This window comes from Gopherus flavomarginatus, unplaced genomic scaffold (genome assembly GCF_025201925.1).
Source record: "Gopherus flavomarginatus isolate rGopFla2 unplaced genomic scaffold, rGopFla2.mat.asm mat_scaffold_34_arrow_ctg1, whole genome shotgun sequence".
Taxonomy (NCBI): domain Eukaryota; kingdom Metazoa; phylum Chordata; order Testudines; family Testudinidae; genus Gopherus; species Gopherus flavomarginatus.
Window position 1 is genome coordinate 1,694,170 of NW_026115061.1, and position 17,383 is coordinate 1,711,552.

Here is a 17,383-nt window from a genome sequence, read left to right on the forward strand (position 1 = left end):
ATACAGAGCATACAGATCACTGCTGCTCCTACAACATGATAAGTTCTCAAGCAGCATGTTTCTTACTTTGCCCATCTGTCAATTTTGATGATTATTGATGGAAATATTTTGCCATTGGGTTGTGTGTTTACACAGAAATTGACATTTACCAACAAATACACAATTCTTCCAAGCCTGCCTAGTCTGCAGTTGATGGGTTTAGAGGGACACATTCACTCTTCCAGGTCCCCATTCCAGGCCTGTGCTCTCCAGGTTGTCAACTTCCCGCACTGCTGGGATCCTTCCCTCATCTCCCCCCAAACCACTGCCCCACCCCCACTTCTGGGGTCCCCTCCCTACACTGTCTAACTCCACTGCTGGCAGGATCCCTTCCTGTTCCTTTCATTTCCTGCCTCCACTCTGGGCAAAAGCTCTGCACTCTTCCCACACCAGAAGTTGAACCCAGGCCACCTGGGTGAAAACCAGGAATCCTGAACACTAGCCCATATGGGACTATTGTTGCATCTGATGAAGTGGGTATTCACCCACGACAGCTCATGCTCCAATACGTCTGTTAGTCTAGAAGGTGCCACCGGATTCTTGGCTGCTATTATTACTACAACTCAGGCCTTGGCTACACTGGAGAGTTACAGTGCAGGTGGTGGCTTTACAGCGCAGTAACTTACTCCCCGTCCACACTGGCAAGGCACATACAGCGCTGTATCTCCCTAGCTACAGTGCTGCATGTGCTCCACCTCGACGAGAGGAATAAAGAGAACAGAGCTGGTGATGCAGCGCTGGGGTGCCAGTGTAAACAGTGATTAATCTTACAACGCTGTTACTGACCTCCGGAACCTTCCCATAATGCTTTTAAGTAGAGATAACGCTCTTTGTTTTGGTGTGATGCCTCTGTTTGTTTTGGTGTGAGCTCAAGGCTCCTGGAGCTGCTTATCTAAAAACCAAACACAGTTACTGTTTGCAGTGAATGAGCAGAGGCAGGGGGATCCCTTTGGAACACCCACAGCTGGTGTTTGCTTGAGGAGAGAAGCAGCCGGGTGGGCACGGGGGAGGGGGGGTCTGTTTTGGATCAGCGGCTTATCTGGTCTGTGAGGAAAAGAACAAAGGCGGCTATTTGCATTTAGTGAATGAGAGAGGGGTGGGGGAGGAGGCTTGAACTTGCCAGGCAGGGAGCTGACACAGTGTCAGCTCCAAAAATCCACTCGCTCTGTCTCCCCCACGCTCCACCCCACCCTCCTCTTTTGAAAAGCACATTGCAGCCACTTGAATGCTGGGATAGCTGCCCATAATGCACCACTCCCAACAGCGCTGCAAATGTGGCCATGACAGAGTGCTGGTAGCTGTCAGTGTGTCCACACTGCAGCGCTTTCCCTAAACAGCTGTAGGAAGACAGCTTTAACTCCCAGCGCTGGACAGCTGCAAGTGTAGCCAAACCCTCTCTAAGCCGACCCCTTATGAGAACAGCAGGGACTAGCATGACTAGATGTCCCGATTTTTGGGTCTTTTTCTTATATAGGTGCCTATTAACCCCACCCTCATCCCAATTTTTCACATTTGCTGTCGGATCACCCTAGCAGGGGTTGCACACAGGGCTGCATTAACCTTCAGGTGCTGAGGTTTCCCTCTCTCCATTCCCAGAGCCTGTGATCAGGAAACAGACATCAGGGCTCCCAGGTGCTGCACAGACCATGACTGAGATCAGACCCCATATTATGCAAGGTGCTGTACAAACCCTGGGCAACACTGAGACACCCAGGAGGTTCCCCTCAATTTCCCTGAGCCTCTGCTGCCCAACTTCTTCTGAATCCCTCTGGCTCACCCCCCCCCACAAAAAAACCCCACCTTTCCAAACAGTCCTTCTTTCCTTGCCCCCTGATTCTGGTTTCACACCCTGGGACCATCTCCTCTCTTTGTCTCTCCCCCTCCAGGTGAAGCAGAGATGGAGGCAACTTCAGCCACTGGAGTCAGCCTCAGCGAGCACTGCAGCCGGCCCCGGGGGAGGGGGGGTGTTTGCAGACACAGGAAGGGAGCAGGGGGTGCTGGGTAGAAGGCGGCAGGAGAACAAAGCTCAGAGACCCAACATGGGGAAATTCCAGGGGGCGGGGCTCTGACACATCCCAGGTGCGGGCAGCTCCTGGGGGCGGGACTCTGGCTCAGCTCGGGGGCAGGGCAGCTCCTCGGGGCGGGGCTCCAGCACAGAGCAGGGGTGGGGCAGCTCCTGGGGGCGGGGCTCCAGCACAGAGCGGGGGCGGAGCAGCTCCTGGGGGCGTGGCTCTGGCACAGCCCATGGGCAGGGTAGCTCCTGGGGGCGGGGCTCTGGCTCAGCTCAGGGGTGGGGCAGCTCCTGGGGGCGGGGCTCTGGCACATTGTGACGCGGGGCCCGGGCTGAACAGCTGCTTCCAGGTTCTCCACGTGCTGCCAGCAGCGCTGGAGCTGCCCGAGCCAGAGCGGAGCCGCTGTTCTCAGCTGCAGCCAGGATCTGCCCCCGGCCCCGCTGGGATCCAGGTGGGGACAGAGACTGGGGCCCGGGGGTTCCCCTTGGTGTGGCTGGCGGGGGCGGGAGGGGAGAAGCCGGAGCTGCAGGCGGGGGAAGGGCGGTGGGACATTGTGACCCGGAGCCCCCGGGGAATGAGAGGCGCTGGGGGGCAGGAAAGTGACTCTGCCCCAGGGAGCCTGGGAGAAGCCTTGAAGGCGCCTCGGCCCCAGTGGAGCTGCAGGAGGATCCGCCCGCCCGCCCCGCTGGGATGGGGGGGCCGGGGCCCGGCCGTCGTGTGGGGGGGAGGGGCGGACCCCGGGCCAGGCGGGGGTGGGCGGTGTGTTAAATCCCTCCCCATAGCAATGTGCTGCTCCCGGGCACTGCGCATGCCCAGTAACAGCCGCTGAAGCCGCTGCCCTTCCCCCTGCCCGGACCAGCCGTAACGTTCCGCCGGGCGCTGGGGGCGGGGCTGGAGCGGGGCGGGGAACTAACAGGGAGCGTGGGGGGGGCGGGCGCAGAGCAGGAAATTGATGGGCGGGGAGGTCAGGCAGCTGGAGGCAGGGTTCGTGGGGGGCTAAAGGGCACAATCCGGGCTGGGGGGAGGAGCAGGAGTTGAGCTCAGGGGGAGGCGCTGGCAGAGCCCCCCCCTTTGGTGTGAGGGCGGAGGTGTCGAGGGGGGAGGAGAAGCCGGAGTTGCAGGGGGGGAGGTCACTGGGGTGGGGGTGTAGATCTGTCTCTGTGCAGCCAGGACATTCCCGGGGTGGGAGGGAGGTGAGTTAACTGGATCCTGTCCCTGTTTTTGCCACTTCCTCCCACACACACATTCTCTCAAGATTTCCCCTTTTCTCTCTCATTATCACACGTGGCTGTAAAATCCAGGGAGATTCTCCTCCCCCCTCCAATGATCAGCTCTCTAATTGCCTCTGATTTTCCCTTTTCTCTCCATACTTCTCAAAGGTCAATTTAAAATCTCTCCGATGGGGGGTGGATTTTCCCACCCATTTTATCTGCAGCGATTTGTCCTTGTTTGGGTGGGAAATTGTTGCCCTGGGTCATTCCCCAGAACATGGCTCCCACTGGAGTGGGATGGGATGAGGTTCCCGTTCTCTGCCAGGGCAGGGAAGGGAAGGGAGGAGCACATCCCCCAGGGAGACTGCCCAGACCCCATTTCCCAATTCCCCTGCGGCCCCCTTCCATTGTCCAGGGAGTCTTCCAGCTCCCCCCCCCGCCCTTAAATCAGCTCCTCAAAGGGCTCTGAGCTGCTCACGTGAATGGTTGCCCCGTGGCCGGGGGGGACCATCACATTCTGTTTATGTATTGGACAGTCATATAAAATCCAGTCCAACAGTCCCCCTTTTCCACTAGTTATTTAATAGCAACATCAAATCCCCTCCGATCTTGGTGGTTTTCTCTCATGTTATCAAATGTCGTTTGTGACAGGGTTCTCTCTGCGTGTGTCAAAGATTGATATAAAATACCCCAAACATTTGCCCCACTTCTCTCTAGTTGTTTTATTTCTAATTGAATATGATGGGTTGTTTCCCAATGTGCTAAGATGCAGCCGCCTCTGGGGTGGATCCATGGTGGCCATTATTTGCTAGTGACAGCCCGTGGATCTTTCTTGCCCTCCAGGCCTTCCATTCTCCTGTTAAAGAAGCACTCCCCAGGCTCCCTCTGCCTGTGTGACTGGCCAGCAGGAGGTGGTGTTAACTTTCTAGCCACTTCTCACACTCTGTGAGGTAACACTTGCAGGGGCAGGGAGGGTGTCTGTGTGGGGAGATTGCAGCTGAAGGGGCACTGTGGTAGGGGGAGGCCTCTGGGTGGCTGGGCAGGGGGTACCCTAGTCAGGTTGGTGGGTTGTGGAGGTTTGGGGTTTTCGGGGGTGGTGGTTCTGATGTGCCCATCCCTGAGGCTATGGGTCCTGGAGGTGGGTATCGCTGGGGGCCTGGTGGCTGCAGAACAGTGGGGTTGGATGTCTCTTGGGGAGGCGGGACAGAGGGTTAGAGGGAGCCTGGTTCTGTGCCAGGGGCTCTGTCTGTGCTTCCCCCGCTGGTTCCTGGTTTTGTTGCCATGCCCAGTGCACAGAGCTGGGGGAGGGGATCCCTGGCACTAGGTGAGGGCATGCCAGGGAAGCAGAGTGATGGGTCGCACTGTAAAGCATCAGGGGGTCACACTGGGCAGAGGAGGGGGTCCCAGGCAAATGTCAGGGTAGATCGTTCTGCAGGGTGGGGAAGTTCCTAGGCAGGCAGTGAGGGACTGAGTTCCCAGTAGGGGGGGGGTCCCTTGAGGGGGTCCCTGGCTGCTGGGGGCTCTTGGTGGGGGGGAACCCTTTGGGATTCCCAACCTGGCAATCATGGTGTGGTGGGGGTTCTCTGGCCGGTGGGGCTTTGAGGGGTATCTGGGGTCCCTGGCCAGGGACTCTGGGGGCTGCGTCCCAGGGAATATCTGGTGGGATCCTGGCTGGGGGGTGTCTGGGGCCCCTGGCTGGGGGGTCTGGGCTCTGGGTACTAGGGGGTGTCTGGGGGCTGCTGCTAACCATGATCCTTCTCTCTGGTCAACTTGTACCAGAGTCCTGGCTCCTAGTCACCAGGTCACCAAGTCCATTCCCCAGTCACGTGCCCTGTCACTGTGATAACTTTCTGTCCACTTAGCAAACACTGTTAGTGTGAATTCACAGAATTTACTTTTCTCCTCTTTTGAAAACTGCAGGAACTTTCGGTTCCGTTTGGAAAATTTTTGCCCCCAGTCCTTGTCCTAGATCTGCGGGGGTGAGGGAGGTGGGAAGGGAGTCAGCACTGCCACACGATGGTCTTTTCCACAGCGTTCTGAACTCATTCTTTCTGAAATCCGGTGTCATTGAGACCGTTGTTAATCCAGAGTCACTGTATGGAAAGACAAGGAGTGATTCCAGATGGACAGTGGGTCAAATGAGATCAGCCATTCACCCTGTGAGGAGGGGCTCCCATTAGCTGCTCTCCCCAGAGAGCTAAAGGAGGGAAGCTGCTCATACACTCCGTCCCTCTCTGCTCAGGATATTGGGGTTCAGCTTCCTGGGTCAGATGCTGCAGCCTCCATTGTGATCTGGGAGACCAGGCTTGGCAGCTGCTGCTCCCCCAGTGGGGCTCTGTACTGGGAAGTGACCTTAATTAAAGCTTCTTCTCTGCCCGGCCCAGGGGATGACTTTCTGCAGCTGGTCCTAGCCCCCTAGGGCAGTCCTGGGCCCTGTTACTACTAAATTCTGAGCCAGAGTCTCCAGGTAACTGAAAGACCTCAGGGAATGTCCTAGGGTCTGGCAAGAAAGTGACTCTGCACAAACACCACCACCTCATTTCTCCTCCCATTAGCGGTTGCCAGGAGGAAATCCAGCCATGGGAGAGCAAAGCCCCCAGGAATGGGACTGTCCCAGCCAGAGGGGCAGGGAGAGAGGACAGGGGAAGGAGAGACTGAAAGGGGCAGTGGGAGAAATGAATGTGGGGGAGAGATTTCCAGCTCTCTAGTCCACCCAGACACATGTATTGCTGCATCCTGGGGCAGAACCACTTTCCAGTGAACAAAACAAGGATCAGACAGAGCAAAAGCCAGTTCCTGACTCCATATTCCCCCTGCTGGGGTGTGGCTGCCGTGGGGTCAGTGTCTGAGGGAATCTCCCACAGTGACTCCTTTGGTTCTGCTCTTTTCTAGCCTTGTGTTCAGAGAAGGGGTGAGGGGAGAGAGAAGGGAGGTTAAAAATGTGTCTGTGGACTTATCCTGGCAGGAGGAGCCAGGTCTAAATTGTAATAAACAGATTGAGCATTTCCCAGCATGACAGAATCTAGGGTGTCTGTCTGCAGGGAAAGGGCCTGGGGGAATTGTGATGTGAAATAAACTAAAACCGGTTCTGAAACGCCCACAACTGCCCTTCTCCCCCAGACAGGCTGCAGAATGTTTTGCTCCAGCTCATCCCAGCCTGGCGTGGGACAGGGAAGAGAAATGGCTGCAGTGGAGTCAGTCCAGGTAGAGATTATCGGGGGGTTGCTGGTGGGTTCCTGCTGGAGGAAAGGGAGAGCAAATACACCAGAGGTGGGAAGGTTTGCAGAGTCTGGTTTGGAGGTTGGAGCGGGGCAGGAAATTCACAGCGTGGGGAAAGGAGGAGGCCAGGGTGTGGCAGACCTGCTGGGAGTTATTTACTAAGTGGTCTAGATTCTAGGAACAGATCCAGGAGGTTTGGAGGTGGAAATGCCCTAATTTGTGAAGAGAGAAAATAACCCACCTACATGGAGCTAGTCAAACTGACCAGAATCCTAGTGCTGGAGCCTGACCTCATTAACCATCAGCTGCTGTGAGATATAAAGGGGACACCCATGAGTCAGGCTTATTGGAGCTGCCTCTCCCTTCATATCCCACTCCTCACAATGAGGAGGGTGTTGGGCATCCTACCAGCGAGCTCTCCCTGGACCCTGCTAGGGGCTCCATCTCCTGTATCAGTCAGTGGCTAGTAGGGGAGTGATGGATATGCTGGGAGAGATAAGGGGCTCTCTCTTCATCTCCTCACCCTGGCATTTGCTGGATACTCTGAGCCAGGTCGAGGTGGGACTCTCCTGACTATGATCCACCCAGAGCTTCCATTTGATTCACTCTTCTCTGCCACAAATAGTGGGGCAGCAAGTCCTTAGTGTTGGACTCTTACTCTTTCAGGGGCTGGTGACCTTCAAGGAGATGGCTATGTATTTCACCAGGGAAGAGTGGGCTCTGCTGGACCCCACTCAGAGAGCCCTCTACTGGGATGTCATGCAGGAGAACTATGAGACTGTGACCTCGCTGGGTAAGGGTTCCTGTCCCTTCTGTTCTTGGAAGGGGAAATGAAGACTGAAGGTTCACGCCACCCCCACAATGCCATCTGTACCCTGTCCTGTTTCAGCATCACCCCAATAGGCCAGTGACACACATAATACCAGAGACCCTCCTCTGCTGCAGAACACTTTGGGAACAGAGCACAGGAGCCGTATTGCACAGTGTCAAATATCTCCTGTTTGCTCAAGTGAAACTGGGGGTTAGGTCTGGCATAACTGTCCCATACCCCTAATCATTTTTGTTGCCCTTTTCTGAACCTTTTCCAATTCCAATATTTCTATTTTTGAGATGGGGTGACATGTGCATTCAGTATTCAAGATGTGGGTGTATCATGGATTTATTTGCTGTTTTTACAAATATGATCTATGAGATATTCTGTCATATCTATCACTTTCTTAATTATTTCCTACATTGTTCACTTTTTTTCACTGCTGCTGCACATTGAGTGGATGTTTTCAGAGAACTATCCACAGTGACCCCAAGATCACTCTCTTGAGTGGAAACAACTAATTTAGACCCCATCATTTTGTATGTATAGTTGGGATTGTGTTTTCCAATGGGCTGCACTATGTGCTATCCTGTCATCTAGTACTGCTAAGATCCTGGATTCAGTAATATCCCTGCCCTTCCTGTTCCCTTTCTCCACCGAACCCCGCCAGCCCATGCTTCCTGTTCCCAGCTTCCCCAGGATTCTCGCACTGTCTCTGAACCTCTCTGTCAGCAAGAAGCAGTGCCAGGGACACTTGCCCTCTGTCTGGAGTCTTCGATTTCTGGGACATGGGTTTACTTTCTCTGTGTTGTAAGAGGCTCTGTCATAATGAGTGTCTGTGATGTTACCCAGAGTACAATCTGGACTGTTAAATAGCTGTACCTCAGTCCTCCAGCATGGGGTGCCTTTTCCACTGTTTTCCCGCGAGAACAGCCCCTCTTGGCCAATTAACACACAGTCTCCAGCATGTAACTCACTCCCAGCTACACAGTATTGAGTGCTGCTAGACAGCCACTCATGAATTACACCTCAGGAGAAAACCAGCAAATTCTCAAGTGCCCAACTTTCCCCCAGAAATGTGCATCTTGCACTGTCCAGCACGCTACTGAACGACCCAAGCTCATATGAAGTCTGTCATTTCATCAGCGGAAAATGACATGCACCAGCTTGTTATCCCAAACAGAGTTTCCAACACACTTCAATCCACACATACTGGTTAGATGAACAATAAACCAAGATTGTTAACTACCAAAAACTAAAACTAGGCCCAGTCCATGAAAGGGGCACTCCCAGGAGTGACTGTACAAAGGCTGGAACATGAAACACCTTTGTAAACCTGAGACAGCTGCCTTGGGGACAATGACAGGGAGAATCCCCCAAAGTGACTCCTTTGTTTCTGCTCTTCTCTGGCCTCCGATTGTTCCTTCCAACGTGGAGTACTTTGCACTTGTCTCTACTGAATTTGATCCTATTTACTTCAGATCATTTCTCCCGTTTGTCCAGATCATTTTGAATTTTAATCCAATCCTCCAAAGCACTTACAACCCCTCCCAGCTTGGTGTTGTCCGCAAACTTGATATGTGTAAGAGAGAGACTGTTACTGGGAGGGTTTCCCCATGTGTCAGAGGGTTACACCCTGGTGGGAGGGGGCTAGGCCTGTACTGGAATAAGGTCACTCTGTGCTTCACAGTGTGTTAGAACCTAGAATGTGCATTAGCAGGGGAAAAGCTGGGGGGAATCGGGTTGTGGAATGGACAAAAGCCTAGTCTGAATTCTCATACCTTGCCCTTTTCACCCCGGCAGGCCAGAGAATAACATCCATGTTTCGCTGCAGATCATCTCGTCCTCCCAGGGGCAAGGAAATGGCTGCAATGGAGCTGGCTCAGGTAAGAGATTATCAGGGTGGCGGGCTCTGTTTGGAGGTTGAGGAGCAGTAAATGCATAAGAGGGTGGTAATTGCTAGAAGTGGTGGGAAGCAGGAAATATCTCGGGTGGAGAAAGGGAGGGGACAGCATGTGACAAACCTGCTGTGACTTGTGTAGTGTAGGGCGTGATGGGTTGTCACCCCCAGGAGGCAGTTTGTGGAGCTTCTGGGAACTGCTGTGTCCTCTAACCCTCACGCTGGGCTGGCCCTTCTCACACTGCTTTGCTGGAGATTTCGCCAGCCTCTCCAGGGCCTGTTATCACCCAACACAACAGCAGGTGGCGCCATGCAGCCAACTAAGCTACCTGAGTGCGTTACCTAAGCCACTCAAGGACAGATAGAAGACAAGAGCCAATTTCCCACTCCCCAACCTTGCACACTTGCTGTAGTATAAATCCAGAATGATACCATCTTATAGTGCACAGGGATCTCTATAATGCAAGCTCATTAATGTAGTTCCCCTTCCCCTCGATATGGGACAGATGTGCACAACAAGCTGAGATTTTCCCCAGACACTTCACTCAAAATACGCTGGTTAAGATAAAGCATCAAACAAGTTTATTAACTGCAGAAAGATAGATTAAGTGATTATTAGTGATAACAAACAGATCAAAGCAGATTATTTAGCAAATAACCAAAACTCAGACTAAGCCTAACATACTAGATGGATAGAATTTGAATTAGCAATTTCTCACCCTGACTGATGGTACAAGCAGTCCCCCAAGTTTCCATACACAAGCTAGAAATCTCTTGATCCTGGGAGCAGCACTTCCCCCACATCCGTTTTTGTTTCTCAGGTGTTTCCAGAAGTTCTCTTGTGTGGAGAATGAGGCCAAGAGATGATGTCACACCCCACCTTATGTAGCTTTTCCATATGGTGGGAACCTTTTGTTCCAAACTCAGTTCCTAGTCCAGTTTGTGGAAAAATACAGGTACTAAAATGGAGTTTAGTGTCATGTGGTCTGGTCACAGGCCCTGCTGAGTCATAGTAGCCATGACTCATAGGCTGGCTGAAACATTCACAGGAAGGCTAAGCTCTTCCACAGTCCATTGTCTTTGTTGAGCCATCAGCACTGTCTGGCTTCTTCATTGTTGTACCTGAAAGGCTCATTGTGGGTGTTACCCAGGGTAAGCACATTTGAAATACAGATACAGAGTCAATATCCATAACTTCAGATACGAACATGATATGTGCACACAAATAGGATAATCATATTCAGCAAATCAGAACTTTTCCAGTGACACCACACATGATGCATCTTCTACAAAATAGATCATAATTATGTCCTAATCATATTATAATCATACCACTATGATGAATATGGGGGTGTAGTGTCAGATAGGTCCTAATTTCAAGGCACAGGAGTTGGGAATGGAACTTCCCCTCTTTGTGGAACAGGAAATAACCATCCAGCCAGGGCTGGGACGACTTCCCAGACTCTCAGCGATGGAGCCTGAATCTACTGACATTTCATTAATTACCACCAACCCCAATCTTTGTGGCAACTGTAAACTTTATCAGTGATGATTTTGTACTCTCTTCTAAGTCATGGATAAGAATGTTAAATAGCACAGGGCCAAGAACCAATCCCTGCAGGAACCTGCTAGAAAGAAATCCACTCGATCATGGTTCCCCATTTACTATCAGAGTTTTTAATCTATTTAATGTATGCCGTGTTTATTTTGTATCATTCTAGTTTTTTTTAGTAAAAATATTGTGCTAATCAAGTCATGTCCCTTACGGAAGTTTAGGTATATTACATCAATACTATTAGCTGCAACCAAACTTTTGATCTCATCCAATAAGGATATCCCGTTAGTTTGATAGGCTCTATTTTCTCTAAACCTTTGTTAATGGGCACTACAATTCTGACCTTCTAACTTCTATTCTTTATGATTGACTTCCCCTTTCTTCCATATATTTTATTTGGAGAGTGCTTGGATTCCTACCAGGGAGCCACTATCAGGGTCCAGAGACAGCCCCATCTCCTATATTAAGCTCTGGCTAGTAGCTATGTGATAAATGTGAAGACCCTACTTCTGTCTGTCAGATGGGAGACACAAAGGTTCTCTCTTTCTACCCTCTGATGCCTCCTGGCTGCTGTAAGCAAGGTGGGTTGGGACTCTGTTAACATGTGCCTCCTGGAGCTTCCATTTCCCTGGTGCTGCTGTTCCGTGAATAGTGGGGTTGTGAGTGGGTCAGCAGGTACTGAGTATTGGACTCCTGCTCTTTCAGGGGCCGGTGACCTTCGAGGAGGTGGCTGTGTATTTCTCCAGGGAAGAGGGGACTCTGCTGGACCCCACTCAGAGAGCCCTCTACAGAGATGTCATGCAGGGGAACTATGAGACGATGGTCTTGCTGGGTAAGGATTCCTGTCCCTTCTGTTCTTGGAAGGGGAAATGAAGAGTGAAGGTTCATGCCACCCCCACAATGCCATCTGTACCCTGTCCTGTTTCAGCATCACCCCAATAGGCCAGTAACATACATACTACTAGAGACCCTCCTCTGCTGCAGAACACTTTGGGAACAGAGCACAGGAGCAGCATCACACAATGTCAAATATCTCCTCTTTACTCAAGTAAAACTGGGGTTAGGTCCAGCATAATGAACAGAAGCTTCCTACCCCCAGCCTTCTCTCAAACCCTGAGCCTTCTCTACCCAAACCAGAATGTGCTTGGGGTGTAACAAGCAGGCGGCTGGAGTCAGAGCTGCCAGTCCAGGGTTACTTATCATACAGACACTCAGTGCGTCCTTGAACGCTGGCTGGGAATATCCAGACAGGGGAGCTCCAGCAGCAGAACACTGAATCTCACCCAGGATTACAGATGACACAACTCCTCGCCGATCTGGATTGCACCCCAGCATGTGAAAATGGCCTAGGTTGGTAGTGACATTTCTTGAGACATGGAGAGTCTTGCTCCCATATCACCAGGTGTAATAAAAATAACAGGAAAGGCCAAATATGGAAAACTGATTGTTCAGCTTGCTTTTGACCTGCATCATATTTTGCAATATATTCCAAATAAGGAAATTAACGTGCAACATATGTGTCATTGTTTGTGGTTTTAAACTGTAAAAGGCTTGTGTGATTTTTAGCTCAGGAACAGTATTCCAATAGCTGTCGCCCCCTGTGTGCTTGTAACCAAGAAAAGAGCCTCAGGCTGAGCTGATTCAAATATTAATCCTGTGGTCGTTTTCCACAACAGCCTCAATAGGTCCCTGTGATGGAATGTAAGGCTACATCTAGACTACCCACCGTATCGGCGGGTTAAAATCGATTGCTCGGGGATCAATATATGGCGTCTCATCTAGACGCCATATATCGATCCCCGAGCGCGCTTATATCGATTCCGGAACAACACCAACCCCAACGGAGTTGCTGATTTGACAGGGGGAGCTGCGGACATCGATCCCTCGCGGTGAGGATGGGTGAGTAATCCGAGTAGCTGAATTTGCGTATCTAAGATCGATTTCCCCCCGTAGTGTAGACCAGCCCTTAATGTCTTCACACCTTCCCCCTGCAGGAGAATGGCTGTTTGACCAGCTGTTTGCCTTGCTGTCTCTGAGGAACTGGTCTGTGGGTGTTCCCCAGAACTGTAACTTTTTCAGTAATATCATACTGTAAAATCTCACAATTTTACATACAGTGTTACTACACATTTTAACAGGAGGATAATATTCAGTAGGTTATGGGTTTTCTAATGATACCTCACAAGCCATACTGGGTACAAAATTGATCATAATTTTCTAGAAGAGTGAACACAGGGGTACAGATTGACACAGTGTCTGTGTGTGTGTTCCCAGCAGATATGTGGGTATTTCAATCCCTCATAAGCACAATGTTTGGCATCTTCAAGGACCTGGGGAACTGGTCCTGGGAATTCACTAGTTTAGCAAGTGTGAGACTGCATGAAATTGTGAGACACTTTGGTATTAATAATAAAATAATATAATCTGATAAAATTGCAATGAATCATGCTAGGTATGCCATGTAAAGTGTCAGTGAAAATGTTATGATTTGCCAAGTATGATAATTTTGTTTCTATGTTTCTATCACCTTTGTATTGTGAGTTACAGATATGTAAGGTATATCTGTATTTCCAGACTTGTGCAGTTTTTCTGGGTGACACCCTCAGACATATTGGCATCAACATTGCCTAGCCTGTTTGATGGCCCATTGAGGGTCATCAGCTGTACAATGAACCTATGGACCAAGGGGATACACCTATTGAGTCAGCAAGACATGCCGGGGTTTGCCTGTGTAATGAAACCTCCAAAGCTTTTCCATGCCATGTGCTGTGAAGCTTGTGTTTGGGACACAGGAAGTACAAGCCACATGGCAAAAGGAATATAAAGCGCAGCTGCATCATCTCCATCTTGTCTTCAATCCCCCTTCCTACCTCTGGAGCAACTTCTCTACAAACTGAACCCTGGAACAAAGGACTGAATGACCCATCCAAGCTGTGGATGCGTTCCAGACAGACTTTCAAGCCAGCAACTCACCAATACTGCTAAGAACCTGATATATCCATTTTGGAATGTATCTGACTGCTTTTCCATTTAAATTCTTTCTGTCTTTCTTTCTTTTAAACCTTTAGTTTAGATGCTAAAGAATTGTCTGGAAGGATGGAATTTAACTTCATTCTTTCATTTGTTCTTTCTTCTAAACATTTAATTTAATTGCTAAAGGATTGGCTGGCAGCATGGTATTTTGGATGAGATCCAAACCTGGGTAATGTGGCTAACCTTTTACCCACCCACTTCCTGGATCCAATTAGGATCACTCTCCTGCTGCCCTCTGGCCATGCTGTATCACAGTGAGCAGAGTTTTTAAATAACCTCTCACTGTACGGGACCTAGTTGCTGATTAGGAGTCAGAGAACTGTCATGCAATAAAGAGGGCCGTGTGATTTCTTTTTTCAGAGTCTCGTTAACCAGTGTGTGGGATCAGAAGCACAGTTTGTGACTGGTCAGTGAGTTTAACTTCAGTGTTAACCACCAGTATGGGGAGCATCTGCTCTCCCTTTTTCAGCCTGCTCTGACCTTGGCATTTTCAGTGAGGACTGCCCCAGGCACACTAGGTCACACTAAGCACTGAAGATAAATTAACAGAATGTTTTTGATGATCAAGTTGTATGAAATCAACTGAACTCCTTTGTTTTCTTTCATCTGAGCGGAGTTTCTGGTTTTCCAACGTGATATGATCTCCCAGCTGGAACAAGGGGAAGAGCCATGGGTCCCAGAGCTCCAGGGTTCAGAGGAAAGAGAGATCCTGAGATCTCCCCGCACAGATGAGGAAACATTAAACCAACTCAGAATCTGTAAGTGCCTGAAGGAAACATCTAGGATGCCCTACAAAGCTCTTGGGAAGTCTCTCAGTTCATTATTGTCCATAGCAGGGGTCGCATCCGCAGGGTAAATATAGCTCAAGGCTTCCTATAGATGCTAGCAGACACCGGGCAGTAGCTTTCTCCCTTCCCCCTGTGAATTTGGATGGGATGTGAAGGCTGAATTGATCCCCTCCTCTCTCCTGTTGGGGGGAGCTGAGTTCCTGATTTTTATTTGTCCTCTCTCCAGCACTTGTTTTGGTTTGGCCTTCCCCTTTCCATCCCTGTTTGAGGTTTCTGTCTCTATCACAGCAGGTGATGCAATGACGTGTGAGGTTCAGCACAGACCAGAAAAAGAGCAGGGAAACCAGCCAGGGGAGAAAATGGATAAATTTATTTCCTGTCAGGGAACTCAGAAGGGCCTTAAGGAAACCAGAATACAGCAGGAAATCTGCAGGGAAAAGCAAAAAAAATACATGTGCTGAGTGTGGGAAAAACTTCACTTACAGATCAGGCCTTTCTCAACATCAGAGAATCCACACAGGGGAGAGGCCCTGTGAATGCAATGAGTGCGGGAAAGCTTTCAGTTGCAGCTCGCACCTTATTGGGCATCAGAGAATCCACACAGGGAAGAGATCCTATCATAGAATCCTAGATTATAAGGGTTGGAAAGGACCTCAAGAGATCATCTAGTCCAACCCCCTGCTCAAAGCAGGACCAATTCCCAAATGGTTCCCTCAAGGATTGAACTTACAACCCTGGGTTTAGTAGGCCAATGCTCAAACCACTGAGCTATCCTCTCCCTCCTGAATGCAGTGAGTGCGGGAAAACTTTCAGTCGCAGCTCACACCTTATTCGGCATCAGAGAATCCACACACAGGAGGGGTCCTATGAATGCAGTGAGTGTGGGAAAACCTTCAATCGCAGCTCTCACCTTATTCAGCATCAGAGAATCCACACGAGCAAGAAGCCCCATGAATGCCGTCAGCAGGCCTGCACAACTCGTAAAGTGGTGATGTAGAGAAATCTCTGTATTAACTATCTCTATAAATCTTTATAACGTTGCATTGTGTTATTTTGTATTAAGTATCTTTATCTTTATGACATTGCATCCGGCATGATGTTATTTTGTAATTCATATGACTTGGCATTGTGCCTCTCTATTTTCATACAACCTTGTATTAGATCCCTATATAGAGAATTGGTAGAAAACTTTGTATCAAATGTGATAGCCCCTAAGGATAGTATAGTTAAAGTTAAAGGAAACATGTGCCTTTTTGCTAGAAGTAGAATAAGATCTTCCCCCGCACTCTGTAATCAATTGCTCTATTGACTGAATGAGGTGTGAATGAGTGAGGCTTGGAAGACACCCACCTCCAGACAGCTACAACAGTTGAAGAGGGAATGGGAGCCAGAGCAAAGGACAATACAACTTGTCAAGTGGGCCCAATAAAGAAGAGCAGACATATTGATGGCCTCAGGGATTAGAAGCAAGCACCTTCTTTAGAAAACACCCTCTTTGAGCAGCATTGGGACAACACCCAGAGAAAAGCAGCACAAAGACCAACGGACGCAGACCCAGATTTTGAATCTGGTCTAGATTTGCATAAGAGGGAAGCTGCTATAAATGCGAGGTGTCTTGCAGAAGGACCCCGGATCTCGTCTTGTCACCATCGGACCATCGATTTGGATCGGTAGAAGCCCGGCTCCACCCCTCCCCCATCTAACTCACCTGGCCAGTGCAGTTAAGGGGAGCAACTAGTTGGTAACAACAGCAAGACGGAGTGTGTTTATGTCTGTGTGTGTGCGTGAATGCATGACTGTGATATATATCTCATGTGCATATCATAGAGTATTAATTGATACCTGCATTACTAATAAATGTGGCATTTTGCCTTAATCCCCCTGAAAAGTTCCTGTACAGTACTTTGAGTAAAACAGCGAGGGCCACAATACTCCAAAGAAAACAGCTGAGGACCGAAACCCCCGGCCCTGCGGAAACACCCCCCACTCAGGACCTCCCAGCCTGGCGGAAACACCCCGCCCAGCCCTGCAGAAACAAACCCTCCTTCCCCAGCGCCGCCCCACCAAAACAGCTGTGGATCAAAAAGGAAGGTTAGTGGTGGGGAGGTGTTACTTGATGTTAAATCAACCAGGGACTCCCAGCCAAAGAGGTGGCTGGGAGCCCTCAGGGTCAAATTAAAGGGCCTGGGGCTCTGATGACTGGGGGAACCCGGAGCTTTTCAGGGCTGGGGCAGGGATTTAAAGGTCCCAGAGCTCCTGCTGCTGAGGGGAGCCTGAGCCCTTGAAATCCCAGCCTCACTCCATCCCCTGGAGCTGCCGCCAGGATTCAAAGGGCTCTGTGCTGCCTGCAGCCACAGGGATCCCTGAGCCCTTTAAATCTCAGCTGCTGCCGGGATTCAAAGGGCTCTGGGCTGCCCGTGGCGGTGGGGAGCCCTGAGACCTTTAAACCTCAGCTGCGGCCGGGAATCTCTGCGAGCAGCCCAGAGCCCTTTGAATCCCGGCCGTGGCTGGCAGGCCGGCTTTAGGAAGTGCGGGGCCCCGCAGGGATGACTGGGGAAAAAAAAGCCTTTCAGTTCTTAACAACCGGTTCCCTATAAAAAGTTCTGCCACAGTATGTATTTTTTGTACCAGTAGGGTTACCATACGTCCGTATTTTCCTCCCAGATGGCGATTTAAGAACCAAAAAGCCTGACATGTCCGGGAAAGTACAGATGTGTGTTAACCCTACCTAAAAGTTCTTTTTTAAAAAGATGGGTCTGAACTAGAAATGAGCTCTGCCACTCCCTTAGGGTGTGCTAGGGTGCACATGTGTGGG

General features: G+C 50.3%; 1 protein-coding gene and 1 long non-coding RNA gene across 2 annotated transcripts; both read left to right on the forward strand.

Annotated features, from left to right (window-relative positions):
- Nucleotides 1-2,393: 2,393 nt before the first annotated feature.
- Nucleotides 2,394-7,265, forward strand: LOC127042235 (uncharacterized). Its single transcript, XR_007771886.1, has 3 exons — nt 2,394-2,502; nt 6,383-6,466; nt 7,148-7,265. It is a non-coding gene; the product is annotated as an uncharacterized LOC127042235 (long non-coding RNA).
- A 1,898-nt stretch (nt 7,266-9,163) lies between these two features.
- LOC127042221 (zinc finger protein 7-like) lies at nt 9,164-15,078 on the forward strand. Its single transcript, XM_050935839.1, has 4 exons — nt 9,164-9,178; nt 11,453-11,579; nt 14,392-14,538; nt 14,857-15,078. The coding sequence occupies exons 1-4, from the start codon at nt 9,164-9,166 to the stop codon at nt 15,027-15,029; spliced, it is 462 nt and encodes a 153-aa protein (XP_050791796.1). The 3' UTR covers nt 15,030-15,078.
- The last annotated feature ends 2,305 nt before the right edge of the window (nt 15,079-17,383 follow it).